At 37.0% G+C, this 26872-nt stretch overlaps 3 protein-coding genes across 11 annotated transcripts in view; 1 reads left to right on the forward strand and 2 right to left on the reverse strand.

The window, feature by feature from the left end:
• Nucleotides 1-139, reverse strand: part of GSTCD (glutathione S-transferase C-terminal domain containing) — a 45999-nt gene extending 45860 nt beyond the window's left edge. For 4 of the 5 annotated variants that reach the window (XM_088133008.1, XM_007433109.4, XM_088133004.1 and 1 more), the window contains exon 1: nucleotides 7-139. The gene's annotated coding sequence lies outside the window, so the exon portion shown is untranslated. The remainder of the gene's footprint in view (nucleotides 1-6) is intronic. The other variant, XM_088133007.1, reaches the window with a different exon arrangement.
• INTS12 (integrator complex subunit 12) lies at nucleotides 59-16793 on the forward strand. Of its 5 annotated transcripts, none has more exons than XM_007433106.4 (7): nucleotides 59-140; nucleotides 1726-1889; nucleotides 5135-5275; nucleotides 9036-9223; nucleotides 11948-12107; nucleotides 13886-14038; nucleotides 15515-16793. In XM_007433106.4, exons 2-7 carry the CDS (start codon nucleotides 1734-1736, stop codon nucleotides 16088-16090), a joined length of 1374 nt encoding a protein of 457 aa, XP_007433168.1. In that variant the 5' UTR covers nucleotides 59-140; nucleotides 1726-1733; the 3' UTR covers nucleotides 16091-16793. The 5 variants fall into 5 exon arrangements, with proteins under 5 accessions (XP_007433168.1, XP_087989136.1, XP_087989135.1 ...); XM_088133010.1 differs by having other exon boundaries at nucleotides 5194-5275; XM_088133009.1 differs by lacking the exon at nucleotides 59-140 and adding an exon at nucleotides 238-650.
• Nucleotides 16794-17505: 712 nt separating this feature from the next.
• Nucleotides 17506-26872, reverse strand: part of ARHGEF38 (Rho guanine nucleotide exchange factor 38) — a 44999-nt gene continuing 35632 nt past the window's right edge. Inside the window, exons 11-14 of the mRNA XM_007433112.4 lie at nucleotides 24936-25076; nucleotides 23558-23756; nucleotides 22340-22602; nucleotides 17506-21684 (exon numbers count right to left, since the gene is read on the reverse strand). Coding sequence (XP_007433174.2) covers nucleotides 21499-21684; nucleotides 22340-22602; nucleotides 23558-23756; nucleotides 24936-25076 — 789 coding nt within the window. The 3' untranslated portion in view covers nucleotides 17506-21498. The remainder of the gene's footprint in view (nucleotides 21685-22339; nucleotides 22603-23557; nucleotides 23757-24935; nucleotides 25077-26872) is intronic.

Here is a 26872-nt window from a genome sequence, read left to right on the forward strand (position 1 = left end):
GCTTACCGAGAGGGTTCTTCTCCCCCGAAGCTCCACCCTTTCCTCCGCTCCGTCCGGGTTGGAGATCGTCGCTTCCGGTGTCAGGCCGGGGAGCGCGGCCGACCGGCATCAGCAGGAAGGAGTCGGAGCCTCCCAAAGCGGTAGATGCCGGGGTGGCGCGGTGTTGGCGGGAAAAAGAGGACGTCCCTACGGGGTTTCCGAAAGTCAGCGCGAGGCCTGAAGGAGTGGGGGGGGGGGACAATGGGAGCGGCCGCGCGGGGGCAGCGACGCGAAGGATCGGCCCGCTTCTGCGCTCGCTGCCCCTCTGCTATTCTGAATAAAGATGATTGTTTATCATTATTGTATCTATGATGGGTAATAAACTTGGCAGCAAAGGCGGGGAAACAGTGTTCTTGGGGAAAATGTCACTTCTCTATAGAATTGTAAGCGTTGGGAGATAAAACCAAAGATTATTTCACCCACCCTCCTCCTGAGGCAGGAGAACCGTGGTCGATAGGTGGTTTGTGTAGCATCTTCTGCCAGTCCAGCCCGTGTCTCATCAGTCAGGATTTCTGGCTTGGCACAAGGAGCGGACCCAGCTCTGCTTCCAAAATACAAGGAGGAAAAAATTTTCCCAGGCAGGAGGTCTCATTATGAAATCTTATGGGATGGTGAGATCAGCAAAATGTACAAATATATAAAGTGGCTGCAGTTGCATGAGATTATAACATTTGACAGGTCATCAGCAATCTCACCTTTCAGAGCTTGGAACAGCTCAAGAGGGAACTGTCATAATATTTCAGCCATTCTCTATTAAGACTTTTAAAAAACTTAATAAGTGTTCAGGTTCTGTGGCAGCTTTATCACCACCCCAAGACCAGATGTCAAGTAAAATGCATTGAACATGTATTTTCTATATTGCAGGACCATGTATTACATGCACGTTGATGAATGAATTAATCCCTCTGCTAGTTGCCAACTACTGATGAACCTTTCCTGAGGGTATCCTAGGTTCTGAAATCAACATTGGGTTTCTCAAATTGATAAAATCAGGAATTATATCTGAATTGAAGAAATAATTGCTTGCGTTTTATGTTTAAGCAGTTAAAAGTACAGTAATCTGTGCTATATTAAGCCTGCCTCATAAAATGTTCAAAATCAAATTGTAAATTATTATTATTTATTAAACTTGTATGCCGCCCAACTCCCAATGACTGGGTGGCTCAATCAAAGAAATTACAATAAAATCAATAAAAGTTAAAAGATGGCAAGTGTGACAGACCAGACGGAATGAAGCAAGGGGTCTCATTCTCCCTTGCCAGAGGCCTGAGTGAGGTCTTCACTGTTCTTCTAAACAACAACAGAGTGTGGGTCATTTGGATCTTGGGGGGAACCTTATTCCAGAGGGCAGATGTATATCTGCTTTAATTTAGTTCAATGTAATTATATTACAGCTGTGGCTCAGGAGTTTCAGAGTTTGTATTCTAACTCAGGAGAGAGAACCACCTTGAAGTCAGGAGCTACAAACATTTTTCTAGATTCCAAAGCCTTGAATTGTGGCAGTGATCTGGTGAAGACACAGGAAGAATCTTGCTTTTTTTCAAAGAAAAGAAAAAAAAGATGATTTCACCACTGTAATTGTTTCCAAACCCTGTTAAAAATGTGTGGAAATTAGGAACTAGTTAGGAATTATCTAACAGATGAGTTCATGCCTGCTTGAAATTGACCTTTTCTTTTCAATTAAAGATCCTACTATGGCTGCTACTGTGAATTTGGAACTTGATCCTGTGTTCTTGAAAGCTCTGGGCTTCTTGCATTCAAAGAGCAAAGATTCTGCCGAAAAATTAAAAGCACTTCTTGATGAATCTTTGTCTAGAGGAATTGATTCATGTTATCGTCCATCACAAAAGGTATGTTATATGTTGTCTTACATGGTATATAACAATAAGTGAGAGCAATTTTGGTTTAGTGGTTAAAGGTGCCAAGCTAGAAACAAGGAGACCAGGAGTTCGTTCTAGTGCTGCCTTAGGCACAAAGCCAACTGAATGACCAGTCACTCTCTCTCAGCCATAGGAAGGAGACAATGGCAAACTACTTCCAAAAATCTTTCCAAGAAAACTACAGAGACTAGTCCAGGCAGTTGCCAGAAGTTAACACTGACTCAAAATATGGATAAATAATGTCCTGTCCTTACTAAAAGACCTGAAGGACCAGGTTGAGGACAGATCATTCTGGGAAAAAATCTATGTGGTCACTAAGAGTCACACAGACTTGATTGACACATTATCATCAATGTGTATTACTAGAAAAAAATATGTTAAATGTTTATAAATAAGGATCAGGTTTAGAGCCATAGATACATAAATACTCATCATGCTGTTCTATTTCAGGAAAGGAAATATTAATTACAGCACAGAAAAAGTAAGAAATATAAGCCAAAGAAATTAAATGCATGAAATAAAAAGAATGCAAAACATAGTTAAAACTAATTTATACCAACACCATTCACTGTATACTTCCATACCTCTCTATCCTTGCAAAACATCCTTGGTTCCACCTGCCCATACACTGCATTATTGAATGATTAAGTGCCATCAAGTTGGTGTCACCACCATCCTTCACTGTTCGAATGGTATTGGGCAGGTGATGAGCGGTGCCTGCTTTCCTCCAGACATAATGTTTAGAATTGAGGCCAAACAGTTCAATCTTGGTTTCATCAGACCAGAGAATCTTGTTCCTCACAGTCTGAGAGTCCTTCAGGTGCTTTTTTGCAAACTCCAAGTGGGCTTTCATGTGTTTTACACTGAGAGGCTTCTGTCTAGCCACTCTGCCATAAAGCCCAGATCAGTGGAGGGCTGCAGTGATGCTTGTCCTTCTGGAACTTTGTCCCATCTCCACACAGGATCTCTGGAGCTTAGTCAGAGTGACCATCAGGTTCTTGGTCACCTCTCTTACTATGGCTCTTCTCCCCCAATTCCTCAGTTTGGTCAGGCAACCAGCCCTTGGAAGAGTCCTGATATGCCAAACTTCTTCCATCTGAGAATTATGGAGGCTACTGTGGTCTTAGGAACCTTCAGTGCAGCAGACATTTTTTTGTAGCCTTCCCCAGATCTGTGCCTTGCAATAATCCTGTCTCTGAGCTCTGCAGGCATTTCTTTTGACCTCATGGCTTTTGCTCTGATACAGTATGCATTGTCAGCTGTGAGGCCTTCTATAGAGAGGGGTGTGCCTTTCCAAATCATGTCCAATCAATTTAATTTACCACAGGTGGACTCCAATCAAGGTGTAGAAACAGCTCAGCAATGATCAAGAGCCACCTGAGCTAAATTTCAAGTGCTGTTGCAAAGGGTCTGAATACTTATGCCAATGTGATATTTCAGTTTTTCCTTTTAATACATTTACAGACATTTCTAAAATTCTGTTTTCACTTTGTCATTATGGGGTACTGAGTGTAGATTAAAGAGAAAAAAATGAATTTGAACAATTGTAGTATCAGGCTGCAACATAACAAAATTGAAAAAAGTGAAGGGGGTCTGAATACTTTCCGAATGCATTATATATAGAATGTATGTTGAATAAATATGGAGAGAGTATATAGGCTTATCTCTTCCTTACTCCTAGAGTGAGCCTGTTTCACCATGTTCAGACTATGGCTTCCTGTCCTTTGTATAGGTTTTACATTAGGACAGTGAGATGTTCTGGGATTCCCATTTTCCTAAGGACATTGAACAGCTTGTCAACATAATCAACCATAATCATAATTATGGAACAGTGAAGCACAAATTGACTTTTTTGTTTTCTTTGGCATTCTCAGTTATCCAGCATGCATCATCAATAATATCTCTTGTTCAGCCTTTTCTAAAATTCACTTGAACATCTCACGTTTCCCTTTCCATGAAAGGGTCTAATCTGCACTGAAAAATCTTAATCATTATTTTACTAACATATGAAATTAGGGATCTTGTACAATAGTTTCCACACTCTTTAGTGCCTTTTCTTTGGTATTGGTATGTAGACTGACCTCTTCCTATTTATTGGTCATTGTGTTTTCCATATTTGCTGACATTGTTTAGTTAGAATTTATACTGATTCTTTGTTGCTTGCCATGATTCAATAAGTATTCCATCAATTCCTGTAGCCTTCTCACTTAGTAATGATTGGAGTGCTAATTTAACTTCATCTTCTAGTACTAGAGATTCTTTAAATACGGAATATCTTCTAAAGTATTTTAGATGTTAACATCTTTACTGTACAGAATTTTGGTATATTCCTTCTAGCTTTGTTTGATCTTCTTTGAATCAGTTACTATCTGGGCATTGGTGTCCTTTAGCAATTCAAGGTTGGAACCTCTGCTTTATTTTGGAAACTTTCCTTGTTTTCCTGTATCTATTTTCCTCTTCAGTGTTTTTACAGATGTCAGTGTAATACTGCTTCCCATCTCTTGTGACAGCCATTTGAACTTTTTTGCTGTATTCTGAGGCAGGATCTGTGTCTTATACTTTGATCTTTTTCAACTCATCTGATAAAGTTACAGTTTTATCATGCTAATGGTTCCTTCCTTCCAGTTCCTTTTAAAGATTAGGGGCATGTTTCTTAATTCTGAGAATTCTTTAGCTGTGTATCTATGTGCAGTAGCAGGAGAGTGAGAAGAATGGATTTGCATAGTGCAGACACTGCCAATATAGTGCATTTCACAGGCTAACCAGTTACTACAGCCATCTACTGCAACAGGATTCAGATGGAAGTGATATATTCATTTTTAGAGGAACAGAATTTCCTTCCTTTAATAAATGTAGGGAGATTTATCTGATTCATGCATAACATTAAGCCATAACACAGTTTGTTTAGTTTTAGTCAAGTGCGACGTGTGAACCCGTTTATGTGCTAATTAAGTCAATATGTCTTGTTCATGGCTTAGTTTATGAGCAGCACATCACATCTGAGGGACAGGTCTATTTATTACCTATTTCAGAAGTAGGTCTGGTTTACCTAGCACACTAAGTCATCATGTAGTTTGTTTGATTTCAGTTTAGCAAATTCTGTGAACCCAGCCATTTATATATTCAATAAAGCAACCTTAAAAAATAATGGATTGATGTGATGCGCCAATTATCTCCAGTTTTACTCTTAATGTAACATTTTATGCATTTTTCAGGAAGTAGAACAGCCCAAAGTATCTATTCCAAAACCAGTTTCTGTTAAAACTTCTCCAAGCCTTCCCACAGGTAATACGAATGGGAAAACCACTATAGTTGAAAAGGTGAAAAAAGAGGTGGAAAAAAGAATTGTGGATAAGGTAAGTTCTGTTGTTACACTTTGAACATTACATCCACTCCTTGTTTACTGACTGAGTTCTGTTCCAACGATCAGGTTGTAAAGCAAAACAATTGCTAAGTGAACATGTGACAGAGAGAGATGCTATGAAGATCACTGGTTGCTGCCTTCTCATTCAAATAAAATTCTCTTGTACAGCTATGCCAGCGATACTCACTCTAATGTGCGTTGTCATCAAGCACACAAAATTTGGTCATAAATTTCTACATTGGTCAGAAAATGAATTTTTTATTACCATCGTATTTGTGAATGGTTGCTAACCAAGGTAGTTGCTAAATGAGGAGTGGGTATATTAAGGAAATAAAGTTCTAATAAAGTTACATATTTGTAAAAGTAGAAATAGTGACTCATTGTTTCTTGCTGGGTAGGATCTGTGGGGAAAATACATTTTCTGGATGAAGAATGTAAATTTCTAGAGGCTTTTGATGAATGGGAGTGCCTTAATAAAATTGAAACATAAAAGAATGTGCATCACTCTTGGAGCTGGTGTGAACTATCAAGGCATCTGTCTTGAAGGAGGATGTGTTCTTCCTGGCATTTGGCACCTTGAACTGATTTGTTTCTTCTTCTCAGCAAGGATATTGTTTTCCTTGTAGACAGTAGATAATAGAGGGGCAGAAAGTAACTTGAGAGCTATTACTTACTTATGTATGCCTGCATCATCACATGAATATGTATGTATGAATCCTTTTCCCTTTCCCTTTCCTGAGATGCATAAATATCAGAGCATCTCTTTTGTCTGCAAGGGGTGTCTCTCACTATCCCTCCAATATGTACTGTCTAAAGAACACTACAGTGAAGCCTTGATTATTATGCATTTGAGTCCTGCATTTTGATTCCACAGAAATTTTCCCCACACATTCATCTTTAAATCAGTGGTTTTCAACCACCTCACTGCACGTTTTTGTGCTGCGAAAGATCCATAGGTGCACTGCATCAGTGAGCCAAAGTAAAAGACAGGAAGTGCTGTGCAACCAGAATCCTGCCTCCATGACATCACCAGGGCAGACTGCCTCTATTTCTCCTCTGGAGTCCCAGCAGCCTGTGATGTCACAGGACTTCCAGTTTCACTATACGGAAGTTCCACCTATGAGATGTGTGCTATGAGATGAAAAAGGCTGAAAATCACTACTTGAAATATTAATATATTTTGTTTTGCAAACGATGTCTTCACCAATTGTCACATAACAGTAGTTAATTGCTTTGAAAAGTATGAGCTTTCCTCTCTACGATCATTTAGTTTTAAAAGGGTGCCCTTCTTGTCTACAAGTTGCTTCATTGTTTTCAGTGTTGCCTGCTAATTAAGAGCACATGTTAGTTTTACTCAGACTGCATTTATTTCAGGTTCCCTTGCAATTTCACTTTGCTACTTTGACAGCGCACTTTCTGCTTAATACAAGACTAATTAAATCCATCTGGAAATAGAATGGAAATCAGGAACAAGAGTGATGAACTTGAAAGATGTGATTCAAAACTTAGCTTAGACATGGAGCCACATAGGTAGTTTTAGTCAAGCTATTATTATTGGCCCTAAAGTTTGATTTTTCTTTCTTTCTCTCTCTCTCTCTCTCATTTATTTATTTATTTGATTTATCTGCTGCCTCAATCCAAGCAGACTCTACAAAGACGCATTTGAAGAATGTGATCTATTTTGCATACTTGGATCTAATAAAGCTATATGGAGCCCTTGTAACAATTATCTGTTTTTAATAAGACAGAAAAATAATTTAGTTGTAATAAGAAAGGCATTTTTTTAATTGTCAAGAAATTAATTCAGAAAACACTTTTATGTACATTTGCAGTACAAAGAAATATGCCCTGTCTCTAAATCTTAGGTCTGTAAGTGGGTACCATAATAAGGTTATTATTAGATAATTGTATATTTCATGGATGAAAATCTCAGAGGCATTTTGTTCAGCAACACAAATATATTTGTGGGTTTAATTTGCAGTACACTTTAATTCTTAGGATTGTCATATTTCTCTGAATTATTGAATTTCTAATCTGTGACATTTGTAGAATCTACCATATCTACACTGCAAAATAGAGTTTTTCTGTATCTCTGTACTACTATCTAGTTATTATTTGGATTTTTGCAGCCCAGATATTGTAAATGTAGTATTCACCTGAAGGGAAGATGACCCAAAATAACAGTAGACAGACAAAAATATAAACATTAACAAAAATCTAGAAATCATCTCTCCCCATAAATGTCTGCTTGTGTCACATTAACGTATGTGTAAATATTTTGGGAGTGCAGCTTCTCCCAGAAGAGTAGGACTACAGTGAATTAATAACTATTAGTAAATTAGTAACTACTAATTAAAAACTATTGTCTATAAAATAAGTTACCTATTTTATAAAATTAAGTTATCTTCATCTCTGTATATTAACTATTCTCTCTCACAAAGATACACAAATAAGTATGATACAGAAATGTTCAAGAGTACACTCATACATATATCAGAAGGATCCTGGTAGCACTTTTCTGATTAACAATTTTTATTAGATAGAGAAGGAAAAGAAAGAGGAAAAACATGTGTAGATGTTATGAAAGGGTTAAGTTCCTACAGCAAATCTTTAGGTTCAGCTTCAGAGGTATCTGTGGTTAGCAGCAGGTACATCTTCAGGTATTTGTACTCTTGCTCATTCCTTTGTTTTCAGCAGCAGCTTTTTGCTTATGTAAGACACTCTTTCCTCCCCTCCCCATAGAGAGATACAGATAGTCCTTGCTTAACAACCATTCATTTAATGATGGTTCGAAGTTACAATGGCCTCGGAAAAAGCATTTTACAACCTGTACTTGCACTTACGACCATCGCAAACTATCGTACCACCCCCCGCGATCACATGATCACGATTTGCAACCATTTTTTCAATGGTTGTTAAGTGAATCAACACGTTCAAGTGCATCATGTGGTCATTAAGCAAATTTTGGCAAAAAATGTCCATTGGGGAAGCTGGATTTGCTTAACAACCACGTGATTCACTTAATGACCATCGTAAAAATGATTGTAAAATCAGGTCCAGTCATGTGGTGACTCACGTAATGACTGCTCCTCTTAACAACCAATTTTCCAGTCCCTGTTGTGTTTGTTAAGTGAGGAGTACAGTGGTACCTCGGTTCATGAACTTAATTCGTTCCACGATTCTGGTCACGAACTGAATTGGTTGCGAACCGAATCAAATTTCCCCATAAGGTTCAGTGTAAATAAGGTTAATCCGTTCTGACCCCTACAAACGTGGTCATGAACCGAATTGGTCGCCAACCGAATCAAATTTTCCCATAAGGTTCAATGTAAATAAGGTTAATCCATTCTGAACCATATGTATTTTTTTTTTAACCACAAAAATATGAAACAAAGTACAGGCAATCTCACCTAGAGGAAGCCACGACCACATGTCAGAACAGGGAAGATGGCCGCGGGTCGTGTTCGTCACCCGATGCGGAGTTTGCGAACAGAAGCAAACTTTTGTGAATGCTGCTGTTCGTGAACCGAATTGTTTGTGAACAGAAGCGTTCGTGAACCGAGGTATTACTGTACCTGTAATTACTTGGAGGAAATATTCATGTGATAGAATATATTGTATTCACTAATGTAATATAGTTACATTTCACTATGCAGTGTATAATTTGTTACTTTTCTATATTGGTTTTCTATTTACTTGCTCAGAGTTACATTTTTTTTTTGTTAAATCTATATGTGAATATTATTTATTAGATAAAAGTGGAAATCAATGAAGGAATTGATGTTGCAAAAAAACCAAGACTAGAAAAGCCAGAAGCTCATCCCTCATCAATCACAGTGCAAACAAGCAAAGATTTGGCCATGGCAGACCTTTCTAGTTTTGAAGAAACTAGTGCTGATGATTTTGCAATGGAGATGGGTTTGGCTTGTGTTGTTTGCAGGTGAGTTGTTTAAAATTTAGTAGTTATAGCACATACAAATATTTGTATCTGTTGTAAATGGAATCTTTTGTTTAAACAGAAGCCTTGACTCCTAATTCTCATAATTCGTGAGATCAAAATACTTCTGATTTCTCATACATTATGTGTACCTAAAGCTGTACTTCTCTGTTGGAAGATGTTTACATACCATGGCAGTGAGATTACAGTATAAATACAAAATTCATAGAATCATCATTGGATGGAACCACATAAGGCCACTGAGTCCAAACCCAGGGAGGCACAGGAATCCAGATTAAAGCACTCCTCACATCTGTCATCTAGTCTTTGCTTTAACACATCCAATAAAGAAAGTCCCACAACTTTCTGAGTTATCAATTTTTAGTATCGAACTACTTTACCTGTTGATAGTTTTTTCTATGAAACATTTTGTGTCAGTATTTAGATTTACAGAGTTATCCCAAGCATAATGCTGTCCCTACAAATTAATGGATTAGAAGAAAAAAAAAATCTGTTCAGTTCTCATGTGTTTCAAATACTAAAAAAACCCAATAACCCTGTAAGTTAACCACATCTAATTACAGTGTGATTTTTTGCATTTCAAAGACTCAGCCTTCAGACTTCTATTTGTTGGATTCAGAATAAGTGCTATTGAAAAACTATAACTCTGGGACCAGCTTGTGCATAAACGATAGTTGCATTTAACTAAGAGTATGAAACCAGCAGCAACAGAATAAAAGTTAAGGATCTGTTGTCCAAAATAAATCTTTTTAAACCACTGTCCAACTTTCAAATGTAGTATATGCTGTGTGCAGTTTTCATGTGGTAGTTTAATCTGGAAATAACACATTATTGAGCCAGTGGGCTTTGCATTGCCACAAATCCTCTTTGTATTTATGTAATATAATTAAAAACTTTTATTTAAAAAGTCAGACAGGAAGCCTAGAAGGTACTGGGGTGGTAGGCATAATCTTTCAGTCTACCAAAAGATAGGGATTAAAGATAGAAATGTTTCTAAATCATAACTTGTATTTTAATCTGCCTTCAGGATTATGACCATTTTAACTATTTCCATTTCAACAGCAGCTTTAAAAATGGCTTTGAAAGATTTTGTTTATGTTCCATTTGTTTTTTAATTTTTTAACAATATTATATATGCAACAATATATATGAAATTGTTCCTATCTATTATGTTATTGGCAAATATTCACTCTTTCTGGTTCAAATTAATTTTGAGAAATCTTCAGCTTCTATTTTGAATCTTAGATCTAAGGACAATTACTAGGGAATCAAAGCTGCTTACTCCTGAGTAAAGCTACTTAGAATCACAAACTCTAGGATTTTTTTTGCCTTCATTTGGTTTTTATATCAGCAAAACGTTCCCAAAATCATCTAGATAATACCCTCACTCAACATTTTCCTATGGAATAAAAAAAAAATACCTACCCTTCTGCAAATAGTTTCCATGGTTACCTACGTACCTGTTCCACAGGGATACACACAAAAGCAACTTAGCAATTAAGTAACCTGATTTGTTATCTAAAAAAAATAGCCATTAGGGAAATGGTGTTTTGCTAACTTGAAGGCATAATTCCATTCATATATAGGTATCATATTGTAATTTATATGTTTCCAGTAGGATAAAATTTAATACATATGTTTTTCTTACTAATCTAGCACATCCTTATCTAACGCATCCTTACTCTCATGTTTATGCCTTAAAGGCTTAACTTTTCTTCTGATTCAGTTGGTAACTACCTTCTATTTCTGTTTGCTGCATAAGCTGAAGGGCGTGATTTTGTCAATGTCAGTTGTACAACATTTTAATGCTGTATTTGTGCTAAATTTCATATTGTTTAAATACATTAATGGGTGAACAGTTTTCTTACTTTGACTTCCTTAAACAAAATGATGCTAGATTTAACCATTTTCTTAGTAAATACTGTCTTGTTATGGTTCTGTGCGGTTTCTTCTGTAATACCAGGTGTAGATTTTTTGTTGTCCAAAAAAATCTGATTTTTCATAATTTAACATTTAGCATTCCCAATTAGATATATGCTGCAATTGAGATTCATTCTGCTTTAGTGCCTTTTGCTCTTTGAATTAATCAGGAATTGGAAGAGTGGCTATCTTGATTTTGTTGACCTTCAGTCATTGGGCATTCTGGCTGAGACTGCTAGAAAACCTTTTGCTTACAATTTTGCTGACAAGTTTGGTCTGTTTGTTTTTGTTCTGTTTTGCTGAGAACCTAAGATAGGGAGGGAAGAGCATATCTTTCCTCTTATCTACCAGGTAACCCTGTCTCATATGATATATTCCCATGCAGCTATCACATTTGCTTAGGATGAAGAAACCTATTCCCCAAAGGCATGGTATATTCTGGTAAAAGCTAAAATGTTGCTTTGGCCTATAAACATTAGATTATATGCCAACAGGTCATGCATAAACATTATGCCCATTGATAAACATCTGGTAGACCATTGGTTTAAAGAAGTGGGCCTGAGTTTGCTTGCAATTAGAAAGCATTAATTTGGCCTCCGCTACTCACCCTGTACACATCTGTCCACCTTGTCCAGTTTCACAGTGTTGTGATCTTGCAGCTATTCCCAATTCTGTTTCCAGGGCTCCATAGCATAACGATACGTGGAGACAAATTTGTAAAGAGATGATGTTTCGAGAGATTGTTTCAAGAAATGATGTTTAATCTGATTACTTTGTGTTTTATAGACAAATGACAGTGACTTCTGGAAATCCATTAGTGGAGTGCCAGGAATGTCATAACCTCTATCACCAAGACTGCCACAAGCCTCAAGTGACAGACAAGGAAATGAATGATCCACGTGTAGTGTGGTATTGTGCTAGATGTACCAGGCAAATTAAAAAAATGGTAACATTTTTTTCTATATCTGTGGGGAAATATTAATTTAAGGAAGAGATTTCTTAACTGACTAGAAAGAAGTACAGCTTCCTTTAATAACCAAGGTTGAGAGCTACAAGGTTCTTTTTTTCCTAATACTGTTTTATTGCAAAGTAAAAAATTCCTTAATAAATGTTTTGAAATGTGCTGTTTTGTTTTTTAGCTGCTCTTTTTTATTTTAATAGTTTAATATAGCCTTTACAAAAATAGTTATTGCAATAACTTTTTTTAAAAAAATAAAATGATAATTGCTCTGGAATAAATAATGTAGTTCAGTAAATCTGTATTAAATCTGATGCACTACTCTGTGCACTTAAACCTTGAATAATGATAATGATTTGTAAACCACTAATAAAAGAGTGACTTTAATTGGGTCAAGTTAAGAATCTTTAAATCCCATAACAGATGAAAGATTTTGTAATATTCCTTTTCCTGAGAACAGGGCTTTATTTTCATGTAAACTGTTGTTGATTTTTCCAAGTAGAAGAACTTGTTATACCTGTATTGGTAAAGTTCGGTTACAAGAAGAACCATTTTATTATTAGAAAAAATACAGAGTAACTTTTAAAAATCAAAGTACTGCGTGAGACTTTTTCGAAGGAGAGATAAATTCTTGTACCTTCCATTTGGAATAATGTAACATAGAATATTATGTCTAATAAGTCCTAGTTTTTTTTAAAGCATAAAATAATTCCCCCTCCCCCACCTCCATGTTCTACCTGCTAATAAACTGTTGTTCAATTATGTAAATATTATAAGGTCTCAGGTAGGTGTTTCTGGAATGAATAGTTTCAAAACTAGTCATAGGTTCATATTCTGCTTTGTTTTTGTTTTTTGTCACACAGTGTCTTGATTGTTATGCAGTCAGAACCAGAAGTAAACTTAGTTGAATCTACGCTAAGCTTGCTTCCTAATTCCTCATGTTAGTTTTATCTGGCTAGAAGTATCCACCTTACAGAGTTCTTAATTTTCTTTTTTCATTCTCATTTTCTTTGCCATTCTGTCAAATTAATTGATGAAATTTTATCAATTGTTCAAATGTTTATTTCCATACATTGAAACTTAAATATATAAGTTAGATGTATAAATTAGAAACTGCCTAGTTATATGAAATATGGCGATGTATAAATATTGTAATAAATATCTGTTATAGCAATAGTGTTAATACATATCACTGAAATACCCTTAGGCCTTTATATCAGATCTCCTGCATGTCTGTTATTTATTTATTCATTCATTCATTCAATTTATATGACCACCCAACTCGCTCACGGTGTCTCCAGGTGGATAACAGAGTAAAAATCCCAAATACAAAACCCACTACATCCCCCGACCCCCCTGGCAATAACAATACATTTACACTAGCCACTTGATGGGCTCTAAGTTGACCTGGGATCCCCAGGCCTACTGGCAAAACCACGTCTTCAGGGCCTTGCCGAAGAGCATCAAGGTGGGGGCCAGTCTTATCTCTCCAGGGATGATGTTCCACAGGGAGGAAGCCACCATGGAAAGAGCCACCAAGGAGAAGACCCTTCTCAGTCCCACTAGATGGACCTCCTTAATAGGGGTGACCCGTAATATACCCTACTGTAGAGCGCATTACAGTAGTCAAGACATTCCTTTATTGTGATTTCTCAGTGTTTAGTAGAGAGCAGTGTTTAGTAGATAGCAGTGTTAAAGCAAAAAGCTATTTTTTTTTTCATTTTGATTTAACATTTTTCCATATATACAATCTATAATTTACACAGGCTCAGAAAACACAGAAGCCTTCCCAGAAGCCAGCTCCTGCTGTAGTGTCAGTAGCTCCGGCTGTGAAAGATCCACTAATAAAGAAACCAGAAATTAAGCTAAAGTTGGAGACTACACCAGCCTTCTTAGCATTTAAGAGGACAGAGGTCAAGGTGCTGTACATAGTGTTCTGTGAAATATTTATTAATTTATTGAATTTATATGTATGTATTTTTTTAAGTTTATTTTTGTTCTGTTTTTCTAATGGGGGGTATTTTGTTTTGGTAATATTCCTAACCTCATAGCATCATCCTCCACTTTCAGTTAGAATTCCACATTAAATATTTTTATTCTTAATTTTGCTCCATTTTGTTAGTCATTTTGAATAAATTACACAATTTAAATAGCACTATCAATTAAATATTCTATTTAATCAAAATTTGTATTTTATTTTAAAATTGGAATACTACAAGTTGTTTTCAGAAGAAATATCTACTTTTATTTATCTAGATTTAGTTAAGATATAAGAGTAATGTCTCTAAGATTATAATTGTTCTTTCTTTGCATTTATATTTAAGTGAGACAAATAGTAGGAAGTCTGTTTCTATGGGAAATTACCTTTTTTCTACCTAAAAATTATGTATAGTAAAATAATTATAACAATTTTAACAATAAAAATGTTAAAATGCTATGTTTGTCTTTTACCGCGATATTAGTTGCAGAATAAATGAAAGCAAGGGTTATCAAAGGAAATAACCAAAGAAGATTGTGCTAAAATTAATTGCTTATCCTATTGCTTCTCCGGGTTAGGAAATTTCTAGACAAATTCCAGGGCCACGGTGCTTAAGTTTCTTGAAAATTTGGAGATATCACTGGCCTTGACTATCAGTCACAAAAAATGCAGAACCAAAATTAACATGTATAACTTTAGGTAAAAAAGGTGATAATATTTTAAACCAATTAATATGCAGGATACATGGTTGAATCTTTCATAAGTTCTCTTATATTTTTAATGGATAAGAGAATTCTGAATCAATTTGGTAGGATTTTGCCCTTCTCTAGCAGAACCAAAAAGTAAAATCCATCATTTCATTTTTACTGTTGCCCTTTCACAAAACATTGCTTGCGCTTATGCCAATTGTGTTAATTTTAATGAGCAGCACAATTTGTGGTTGACCGTGTCCCAATGCTGGGCAAGCTTGAAACTTATACATGTACTATTAACATGCCCAGTACATCTAAATGCCTAAACTGCTATAATTTTTGCCCCAATAACTACGGGTTATGTTTCTGAGATCCACTGTTTATTTTCATGTTAAAAATAATTCTTGATAAAAACCTTGATTATGGATTCAGCTGGTTTTCTTACTTGAGAAATTCTGATGTTTCTGTTGTGTGGATGTGTGAGGATGGATCATTGTGCAACATTGTACAAATAAGAAAAAAGTTGAAAATATGGTGATGATTGGCCTGAAACATTAAAAATATTAATGTGCTTATTTTTGGATTCTGATGACATTAAATAAATATTAGAGTCTACTGAGTTTCCTCATCTAATGATGACAGGAAGATAAACTGGCCCTTTTGTTTTACATGCTGATCTCTGCTCAATTGCATAAAAGGTGACATTTGTTTCTGTTTTATTTTAGACTTCAGCAACAGTTTCAGGGAACTCAACCAGTGCTAGTGTTTCCTCCTCCTCAACCAGTGGCCTTACAGGATGGGCAGCTTTTGCAGCAAAAACATCTTCTGCAGGTCCCTCAACAGCCAAGATGGGATCTACGACCCAGAGTACCAGTGGCAAGCCCGTCACTGGCTCAAACAACCAGAAACCCACTGGTTTGTCAGGGCTGGCCACAGCCAAAGCAGGGCTAGGGTCAAAAATAACTTCTGCCAGTAGCACAAGCCCTGGCCAGTTGAAGCCATTGCCACCTCTGACCTTGGGAAAAATGGGTCTTTCTCGGTCTGTGAGCAGTGACAACGTAAGCAAAGTAGGGCTTCCTAATGCAAGCAGTTCAGCCCCAGGCAGCAGCCCAACTGTTGGTGGAAATGGCAGCAGTGTGGCCACAGGTAGCAGTGGGAGCAACAGTAGCAAATCAAGTGCAGAATCGGGCAATCAGTCTCCATCGCTGAAAGGTCCAACTTCACAAGAATCACAGCTCAATGCTATGAAAAGGCTACAGATGGTCAAGAAGAAAGCAGCTCAGAAGAAACTAAAAAAATAACAGATCTATTTGTTTAAAATAGCTAATTCTATCATTATTTTTTAGTCTGCAAGGTGCAAACATGTTTTTCAACTCTAGCTGAATACAGTAAAATCAGTGATGTATAAGTTTCTGTTACGTTTTCATTTGAAGTTAAAACTAATTTAAGTCCAGGCTGTGTGTTGGATTTTTTTTCCCAGGAAATATTATATATTTCCTGGAAAAAAAATAGTTCTAATAAAATACTTTTATTTTATTCTGGATACTTATTAAGTATCAAAAATACTTTTGATACTTTACTCTTCTCCAAATATATACCTAAAAACTATTATGAATGCTAAGAATTGAGTGTGTGTGTCTGTGTATGAAATGTGAAGCACATGTCTTGAAGTAGGAGAGCCAGTTTGATCTAGTAGTTAAGGCCACAAGCTAGAAATCAGGAGACTGGGAGTTCTAGTCCTGCCTTAGGCATGAAAGCCGGCTGGGTGACTTTGGGCCAGTCACTCTCTCTCAGCCCAACTTACCTCACAGAGTTGTTGTTGCAGAGAAAATAGGAGGAGGAAAGATTATTAGGGTATGTTCACCACCTTGAGTTATTTATAAAAATAAGGTGGGATAAAGAATCTAAAAAAAAAAGTAGGTATTTTGGCTTCTTCCTATTTCAAATAAATGTGATAAGGATTAATTCAAACAATAAAAAAAAAGTATATATGAACACTTGAAATACTTGAAGGTAGTTAGCCAGCCTCTACATACAGTGCTTTCACAATGGCTAGGATCTCATACTGTGCCAAACCACAGTGGCCTGCTTGCATATAATTGAAACAAACTGTCTTATAAATTATTATGGATGGCTTTGTAGATTATGTTTTAATGTTATGATGTGCAATCCCAGTCCATATCAGGAGAAGTCTCTGGAATTGCATTGTAACAAATGTAAGTAGATTTGACCAGGGTGTGAATTGCTATTGGAAGGGTTTTTTTTCTCTGATTGGTTAAGGAATAAAATTATAGCAGAGTATGTAGAGAGTTTGAATGGGAGAAAGTATTAGAAAAACAAGAATAGGAATACATAGTAATAATTTGATTTTAATAATCTTGCAATAATTTGATTTTAAAAATCTTAAAAACCATATCATATACAGCAGTGCTTAAAAGTGCAAACTCACACTCACACTTGATTATCATCCCACTGACTGAAACTCCAAACTCTAATTTCCTCTTCAAATGAACTGAAATCCTAGAGGTTCACATACTTTTGCCACGCACTAATATGTAGCTTTGGATCATTTTCCTCAATAGATAAATGAACAAGTTTTTGAATCATTTATTTCATTGGGTTCTCTTTAGTTTTAGGACTAGTGTGGAAAACAGATCATGTTTTAGGTAAAATTTATGCAGAAATATTGAAAATTCAAAAGGGCTCACAACTTTCAAGCACCACTGTACTTTTATTTTGTTACTAAGATCTGGACATATTTTTTTCAATTATTTCAAGGTCCATGATCATAACAGAATGTTTAGCTAATATGTAAGACAAATAGCATGTAAATAAAAATTAATAATATATTTATTAATTTAAAATCAAGATATATCTTCAGTTGATGCCATTGTTTTTTAACTTCACAGTGTCTAGTCATATGGCTTTTTCCAACAATATTTGCAACAGTTGGATTATATAAATCTAATGCTTGTATTAGATTCTTCATGTACTATAGTGTTAGAAAATTGGTACAGACACTGGTACACCAAATGCCAAACTAAATCTACACCCATACTTTTGTAGAATCAGCTCTTCTTGAATTTATTTTGCAGTTTGTTTGGCCTTTCAGTTGACTGAGAACTGCACAGGAATATTCTTATACTTTAGCATTGCTCCCATTTGTTTCAATGGGAATAAAGTAGAATGTTAAACCCATTCAAGCATGATCCTTAATACAAGTTGCTTGATTGTATCTTAAATTATCCAGTTTATTTAGGATGTTGATACCATTCAAGTACCCAGAGGATCAAGACTGAAATAGAGTGCAGTTTTTTGTTACACAGAAAGGAGAACTTAGGCAAATCCCTATTTGTTTATCTCTACAATGTAAAGAAACTTCACCTGTTGGAATTTTTCATTTTAATCAATTTCTGATGTTAAAAGCACCTTCCCACACACACACCTAGTCTGCACTTTAGGGCAATTACTAGTTTAATTCTACTAAATTCTACCTGTTTTTGTTATACATGAATAGGTTGAACTATTTTATTTTCTGAATAACAGTAAGAGTCGTTGAGAACAAAAAGGACTTTCTTTTTATTTCAGGTATAAAATATCACTGTTAGCAATACAATTTGATCCTTTTTGAATTGATGCATCTTCTCAATCCCACTTGAAATGAAATAGAATCTGGCCTGTTTTTCCTTTCAGCACTGCAACAATGGAAGAGTCTGTATCTGTCCTTAACTCAGAGCAGCCTTATCTTTTTGAGCTCTTTAGCTGGATTGTTGGCCTAAATTAGCCATTTTAACTGCGGCAAGGGCTCTGAAAAATCAGAAGCACTTAAATACTATATTAAATTACTTCAGGATAAAATCCTTAAAATTGTTAATAATCTAGCTAAGTCTTCTACTCTGTTTTTATAATTTATACCTTATCTTTACAGTTTATATTGTCTTTTAAGTTATACATTATTCTCATATATATACATGCAGTCTCCCAATTAATACCCAAATCTTGTCCCCCTTTCCCCCCGTACTCTACTAGAAGTCAGGTAAGCTGGTGTTCGCAATCCATTTTAGATTTAAGCTTCAGCCAGCATCTCCAACTGCACAGTTCTGGAAATGTATCCAAAATAGCTTATCAACTGGTCTCATAAGATAAAATTTCACCATACAATATATTTAGCCACTTGCACAATTCAGGTACTTCTGGAAGGCAAACGTGTGTTAATCATTCTTAGATAAAGTACATCAAAAGGGAAGGAGGTGATTCTTTTTCTTCATAATAAAAGATGGGACAAGATAGGAGTACCCAATGCATAGGCTCCTCACTAAGCTGCATGAATTCCAATATGAATGACAAAAAGTAGCAATAAAACAATATTCTGGCTTTCTTTGCTGTTTTTTCACAGAAAGGTAGGAAATATTTAGAAGAACTTTGGAGTGATGTTACGGTAACATAAGAATTAGTGCTGCAAGCATTCTATTAGTCACAAAACTGCAAAGCTTAAAAGAAGGCTTATCTACCAGACAAATAAGGTCTGTGTGCCTGTGTCTGCCTGCGAATCAGAGAAAGCAATAGAAAGATCAATTATCTATGCAGTATTTGCCACCTTACCATATAAAGGGTCACTTAAAAAGTCTTTTTGATGAAGGTCTTGATCCAGCAATGAAATATATGAGACGGATTCTAAAGAGCATTTGCAAAACTATTCCTGCAGGATTGATCCTAGAGTGCATTCATAAATAATTCTCCAGGCTCTACTGACATACTTTGCTAGTTCTTAATACGTTGGGAGTAGCATCAGATTTAGAGAGTCCTGGATTTTCCTTTATTTTTAAAAATGATTTGGAAATTGCCTAGGAGGATATCATTTATATTTATATTCTATTAATTCAGGATATGCATAGCAGCTTTGCTTTTAAAATACCCACAAGGTCTGGGACAATGAAATATTCATGTATTGATTTAGACATCTGGTTTTAAAGAGAATACTGAGATTTCATTCCATTTACTGCCTTGATCTGGTGCTCCAGAACTTTTGTTCCTGGAGTACCTAAGTTTGCTTCATCATCACCAACTCTGTTCTATTGCTTGTTCTTGGAGAATATCTCCTTTGTGCTATTGCAAAGCATGTAAAAACAATATAATCCTATACATGCTTCATTGGAAATAAGCCCTGCTAAATACAGTGGGGTTTGTCCTTAAAACACAATCCTGAAATGAGAAATATGTCTCACTAGGATTTATAAAACTTAATCCTGGTAAGTATCTGCAGAATTGCATCTCTCTCTCCATCGGGGCTAACAGGTGTCACTTAAATAGGTGGCAGGAGGCATTTTCAGCAGAACTATAGTGCTGAGATAGCTGTTAAGAAGTAATATTCTGGTGAAAATTCAGCAAAGTGCATTCAGTTCTTGAAATCTTTCCAAGCTTGGATCTAGAAATGTCTTGAATAACCAAAAAGGTACAATGTATTCTCTCAAGTTCTCTCTACCACTTCAGTTCCTTATACCTGAATCTATACTGTTCCTAAGAGTGTTTAGATACCTGAGAATGTTCCATGGACAAGGGATTTTCTTGCCCATTCCTGTTCAATTCACAGATTTGCAAAAGCCAAACTCTGAATTTTATAGCTGATGTAGCTTCTAGAGGATTAGTTATACAGTGGTACCTCGGGATACGAACTTAATCCGTTCCGTGACTCTGGGCGTATCCCGAGTTGGTCGTAACCCGAAGGAAATTTCCCCATAGGGTTCAATGTAAATCCGGTTAATCCGTTCCGCCCTCTGAATTTGGTCGCACCCCGAGGCAAATTTCCCCATAGGGTTCAATGTAAATCCGGTTAATCCGTTCCGCCCTCCGCCCGAATTTGGTCGCAACCCGAGGCAATTTCCCATAAGGTTCAATGTAATTACCGTTAATCCGTTCTGGCGTCCACGGACCACACGGAAAGCGGCCGGGCGCGGCGTGGTGCTGTGCGAAAATGGCCGGGCGCGGCGCGGCGCGGCGTGAAAACGGCCCGGCGCGGCGCGAAAACGGCCCGGCGCGGCGCGGCCCGGCGCGAAAATGGCCCGGCCCGGCGCGGTGCGGCACGAAAACAGCCCGGCGCGGCGCGAAAATGGCCACGGACCACGCGGCAGGGCCGGAAAAACAGCCGCGGACCACGTGGCACGGGCGGAAAAATGGCCGCGGACCACGTGGCACGGGCAGAAAATGGCCGTGGACCACGTGGCACGGGCGGAAAATGGCTCGTACCCCGAGGTGGAGTTCGCAAACCGAGGTAAAATTTTGGGGCCAGAGCTGGTCGTAACCCGAAAAATTCGCAAGCAGAGGCGTTCGTATCCCGAGGTATCACTGTATTAGGCATTTGCAGCAAAGACCAGCAAGAAGTCTTGTGGCACCTAAAGGACCAACCACATTATTATGTTACAGATGACTTAGCAGATTACTTCAGTCTAATTAAATATGTCATAAAACTGTGCAAAACATTACAGGAGGCTTCATCCAGCCCAGTGTGCCAAAAGTTTAAAATGAAAGAATACAAGCATTCTATCAAAAAAAAAAAATCACAAGTACTTCAGTTCTGGCTTTTGGAAGCTCCTGGGTTATTGCATTTTTGAAGGCACAAGAATTTATGGATGATGTCCATAATTCTGGACATAATTGTGTTACATCAAAAGTCTTCTGGCTCTGAGAATTGATTCCATAAGCATTCTGATATTTATGTGTATGTCATCTTCCCAAGATAATTAGCTGGCACATATCCTTTTTCTCCTTTTGCTTCAGCTAACCACCATTCTTTATTGCCACTCAGATCCGAAAAACGAAGGATTTGAACTCGCTGATACTCATGAAGACTGAGTTCCTGCTTACTCCTTGCTTGAAATGCATGTACTGCGTAGAAAGTCTGAGAGGTAGGAAACATTAAAAAAAAAAAAGGATGTTCAGTCCTACTCATGCTTTCAGTGAAAAAGTGAAAAAACAAAACAAAACAACCAAATCAGCTCAGCTAGTCAAGCAACATTAGACTAAGCTTGTTTCTTTAATATTTTTGTTTCAGATTTGGAATAATGAGTTTGAGTGAGGTCATTCATATTAGGCCCAAATCCCTAAATTTAAACTCTACTTATTTCCCAAACAGACAAGTATGAAGCCATGAAACAGTGGTCTGTTATAGTTACCACTGGGTCTTTGAACACTTCTCATCTTAATGCACATTGAGAACAATACAAATATGACATGCTCTAACCTAAATCTGATCCTGCAGCAGTACAAGATTAGCTCCAGATTTGGAAGAAAGCAAGACCTAAGGCCAGATGTTTTGAGCAGGCCTACTTATTTGACCTTGTCATAACTGATCATTTGCACATTTTCCTTCTCTGAGATCAGTCTATCCAAAAAGGATTGGCAAGGCTAGTAGACGCTGTTGCTCATTTATTTGGAAAAGACAAATGAATAGGCAGCTACAAAGGAGGAGGTGACAGGAACTAACTCACCTCTGAATTCACACACACACCCTCACCTCCCTTTTTTAATAGGACTAGTCAGGAAATCATGCTTACATGTTGCTCATTTGTTTCACAAAAGCTCTCTGCTTCTGTGCCATTAATAGATGCTTTTTCACACAGGCTATTATAGGAAGAGTCACTGCCATTTCTTTTGTGTCCTGTGGGTTTTGTACTGTTGTCATCCAGTTGTCGTGAAGAGACAAAAAGGCTGATGTTATCAAAGTCACCCTCATAGAAATTGGTTTCCCCAGCATTTTTTTGTCCCTTTGTTGGATTATAGGGTTTCAGGAAGGAAGAATAAACGTATCCTTTAAGAACTAGACATAGGGGAGAAAAAAAGGCCAAGAACATCAAAAATATGGCTTAATGGGTTGTTTGGGGGGGGTGTTTTGTTTTTGCTTTAATTATTGCAAGTTAAAACACAGAGCGAGCGAGCGAGAGAATTTTGCAATCTGAAAACCCTGTGAAAGCAGGAGGAATCATGAAAATGCTATAAAGTAATTTCAAACTATACAATCTAATAAACAGCATCATACTATAAACTGTGTTTTGTTCTGTATTGACAAGTCCTTACCCATATCAGTATTCAGTTAAGTTAGGCTTAGCACCTGTGATATAACCCCTGCATGTTCATTGGACTGACTAGAATTCTACTTCCAAATTCTACAGGGCACTGCCATAGAGTTGCAAAGAAGGCAATTGCTAAAGATGGGTAAGAATCAGCCATAAATGCTGGGTCAGTTCATATTGACTGCCTTCTGGTTAAGTCAGAAGACTTCACAAAGAATCTCAAGTCAGTGGCTGCTGGGAAATTCTGGAAGTAGAAGCCCATGCATCTTAAAGTTGCAGAGGTTGAGAAACACTGCTTTAGAGAGTTGAAATGTGTAAACATCCCCTGAAAATACTTTAAAAACTTGGGATCAATCTCAGGTGCACATTAAACTGGACTCAGAAGGATTGCAAGATGGGTTAAGATGATTTAATATTTATTTTGTTTTAATGTATTTAAATAATTGTTGGCTGCTCAGTTTCATTGGATAGATGGGTAGCCATATAAAACACACAAACAAACAAACAAACAAGGTGTAAATATCAAAAACCCAGAGCTATTTAGGAAAGGCAATATAGAAATGAAAATAAAATAGGAGGTGAAGGAGTGATTAAATGGAAGCGTCCATTAGCCCAAACTCTAAAAACAAGAAGGTAATGTTATAGGTTGACTCTCCACAACTAAGGGACATCTACTGTTGAAAGCACTATGCAAGTACTTACTTCCAGTATCAACAAGCCACCTGCTTGTACAGCCAAAAGGATCCTTTTGGTCTATGAGAGCCACCACCTCTCCTTCATAAAGATCAATATCCAACTCCTGTGTGGCATTGCATTTACGCTTGGCTTGGTATAGCAAGTCCATGTTGTATGTAGAAAGTAGCATTGACCTGTGCATTTCTTTCTGACGGGGAAATTCAGGCTGGAAACAAAAAGTTGTTTGAAAGAGCTACTGTGCTATGGAATAGCATGCTTATTGTTAATTGCTCTTTTTTACATAATGTGATTTCAGCCCTGGCCTGGTTTAAACTAAGCCAAGGCTTCCTTAACTATGATTTGTCAAATAAACCACAATTAGCCAAAGCCAAAATGAAGTAAATTACATTATGGTTTAGTCCAACGTATGAACCCAGTCTTACTATCCATATACTTATGTTTGCTCATGTTTTTTTGAAGCTATAAGATTTGTCTTCCACAAAACATCACATTAAATTTATCAGCTTCTCCCATCTTAATACATTCATCCTGTCAATTAATAGAAACCATTTGAATTTATCCTTCCAAATGATGGGAATGTATAGTGACTCACATCACAAGGCCATCCTTCAAAAATTAACTATCCATGGATAATACAGTGGTACCTCAGGTTACAAATGCCTCTGCTTACGAACTTTTCGGGTTGTGACCAGCTCTGGCCGCAAAAATTTACCTCGGTTTGCGAACTCCGCCTTGGAGTATGAACCGGATCCGCGGCCATTTTCCGCCATGACACGTGGTCCGTGGCCATTTTCCACCCGTGCCACGTGGTCCGTGGCCATTTTCCGCCCGTGCCACATGGTCCGCAGCCATTTTTCTGCCCGTGCCATGTGGTCTGCGGCTGTTTTTCCGCCCTGCCAAGTGGTCCGCGGCTGTTTTCCGCCCTTGATGCGTGGTCCGCGGACGCCGGAATGGATTAACGGTAATTACATTGAACCTTATGGGAAAATTTGCTTCGGGTTGCGAACAAATCGGGTTGCGACCAGAGTCACGGAACGGATTAAATTCGTAACTCGAGGTACCACTGTACTATTTTATATATGGGATGACGTTGCAGTTATACAGCAAGGATAAGCTTCTGCTTGCTAAACATCTGATATTGTTTGAATGACAGCAGAGCTGAGGGGAAACTGGGAGTCATGCATCACCAAAACTGTTGTTTATTTGTTAGAATTATATCCTGCCTGCAGGTGCTTGGTCATGGTTTAGCTTGTATGCACTTAGCCATAGTAGGTTTTTGGTTTTAGAGTATACCCAAAGGAGGTCTAACTTTCACTAAATTGAATATAAACATGGTAAATCCCTAGCTTGAAATAATTACTCAGTTTAATGGTAAGTCACATACCTGGAGAGGGACAGGTCTCTTTTTTTCAAAACTCAACTTTCTTTCAATAAAAGTAACACAGTGATTTTCCTTGATACAATTCAAATTGTGCACCTCTTCAAGCACCTGATCTTGTATTTCACTGATACTTGGAGAAGATTTCTGCAAACGGCAAAAGAGATTCAAGATTACATAATTAGTCACCAGCTTCAAGTATGAAGAAGCTTCTAAGGAGATCTATATCTCTATCATCTATCAAATAGATACATATCAACACAATTAATGCACTGTAATTACATGTGCTTACGATCCATTGCGTAAGCACATTTCCATGTTTCCAAAATCCTATCGCCTAAGAGACGAGCTGTGCTTGCTGTATCTCCCAGAAAGGAATTGGGGAAAGAACTTGTTCAGGGGCATATATTAATTCATTTTAATACATGCCTTGTGAAAAAACTTTTTTTTTTTTTTGGTTAACAACAATGCTGAATCAGAAAACACTAGATAGCACAAAACCCAGCTGAGCCTGTTTAAATGTCATATGTGAGGGCTATGCCACTTCCAGAGAATGCAATCCATTTCTCCTAGTTTATTGGAGCTTAACCTCCAAAGACCTATACACAGAATTGCTCTCATAATTTATTAGCTCTGCATTTAAATAGGATTCATACTCTGGTGTTCATCCTCCCCATACAACAGGGATAAGTAACTCATGGGCCCCAGTTTACACACAACTGCCCAACTTCATTTCTGTCCTCTTTCCCAAATGGCATCAATTTGCCAGAAAAACAAAACAAAACAAAACCTATACACATTTTAGCCTTTGTTTTGTTTTAAATATTAATGGTGTGAATGGGGACAAGTATCTTCTGGGAGACAAACCACTCCCATTTCTACCCTTAAACTTCTTTGAACCCAGAAAAATAAATTTTGGTTTTTTGTGGAGTTTTGGAGAGATTTAATCAGTGGAAATGGGAATTATGTGTCTTACAGAGGCTTGTCATTTCCCCACTACCCTTTAAAAAATCTGAGAGGCAAAAATGACCTTCCACTTTCAGGTGACATCACTAATCTTCCAGTGATGCTTTTGGAAGTGGAAATTGCAGACCCTACTCTAAGGAAAATAGTCCATCCCTATCAAAATTTCATTGGAAATTTCATGGGCTGAGCCCTGGGTCCACTTCTACAGTGGACTTATGTTGCTTCTCACACTGTGGGCAGAGAGATCAAGAAGCTATTATAGGTAATAGCTAATGTACTGAAGGAAATGTTGACTATCATCTACTAGATTTAACTTTGGTATGATTTGAAAATGATTCAGAAGTGTGAGCATAACACCTCACTACTCTTCATTAAAGAACCCTGACAAAAGATACCACCTGAACTTTAATCAGAGGATTCCTTAAAACAGTATTTTTTTCACGCTCAGATTGAAGTTTGAAAAAGGTTTGGCTGCTTTAGTGATTTCATATGAGGTTCCAAATCATTTTCAAAGTGTGCACAGCCCTAATAATTTTCATAGTATTTGTTGTTTTTTCTGAAAACAAAATGATTATGAACTGGGACATTCTCCCTTTTAACTATTGCAGAACACTAATGTTCTTAGTTAACCTTGATAATTATAATTTAATTTACCATCTTAATGATAAATTATAATTTAATTTAACTTAATTCATTATCCATCAAAAGAAGATTAAGGAAGACTGTTAAAATAGGAAGTGTAAGGAGAAAAAAAATTCTAACTTTAGAATTCTAACTTTCAGGGTAGGAATACTACTTCTCCAAAAATTTCTCCTATATTTTTTATTATTCAGTTGGATGAAGGAGAATTTGTTTTTAAATTTTCTTTCCAAGGAAAAGACAATGTAGGTGAAATTCTCATGGATGAAGTTTGATGTTCCTGCATTTTCTTAGTGTATCAATGTCCTATATTTTACAAACGCAAGAATCTTATCAGT

The sequence above is a fragment of the Python bivittatus genome, unplaced genomic scaffold (genome assembly GCF_059951505.1).
Source record: "Python bivittatus isolate LINGU-HERP-01145 unplaced genomic scaffold, Pbiv_v1 ctg000070_np1212, whole genome shotgun sequence".
Taxonomy (NCBI): Eukaryota; Metazoa; Chordata; class Lepidosauria; order Squamata; family Pythonidae; genus Python; species Python bivittatus.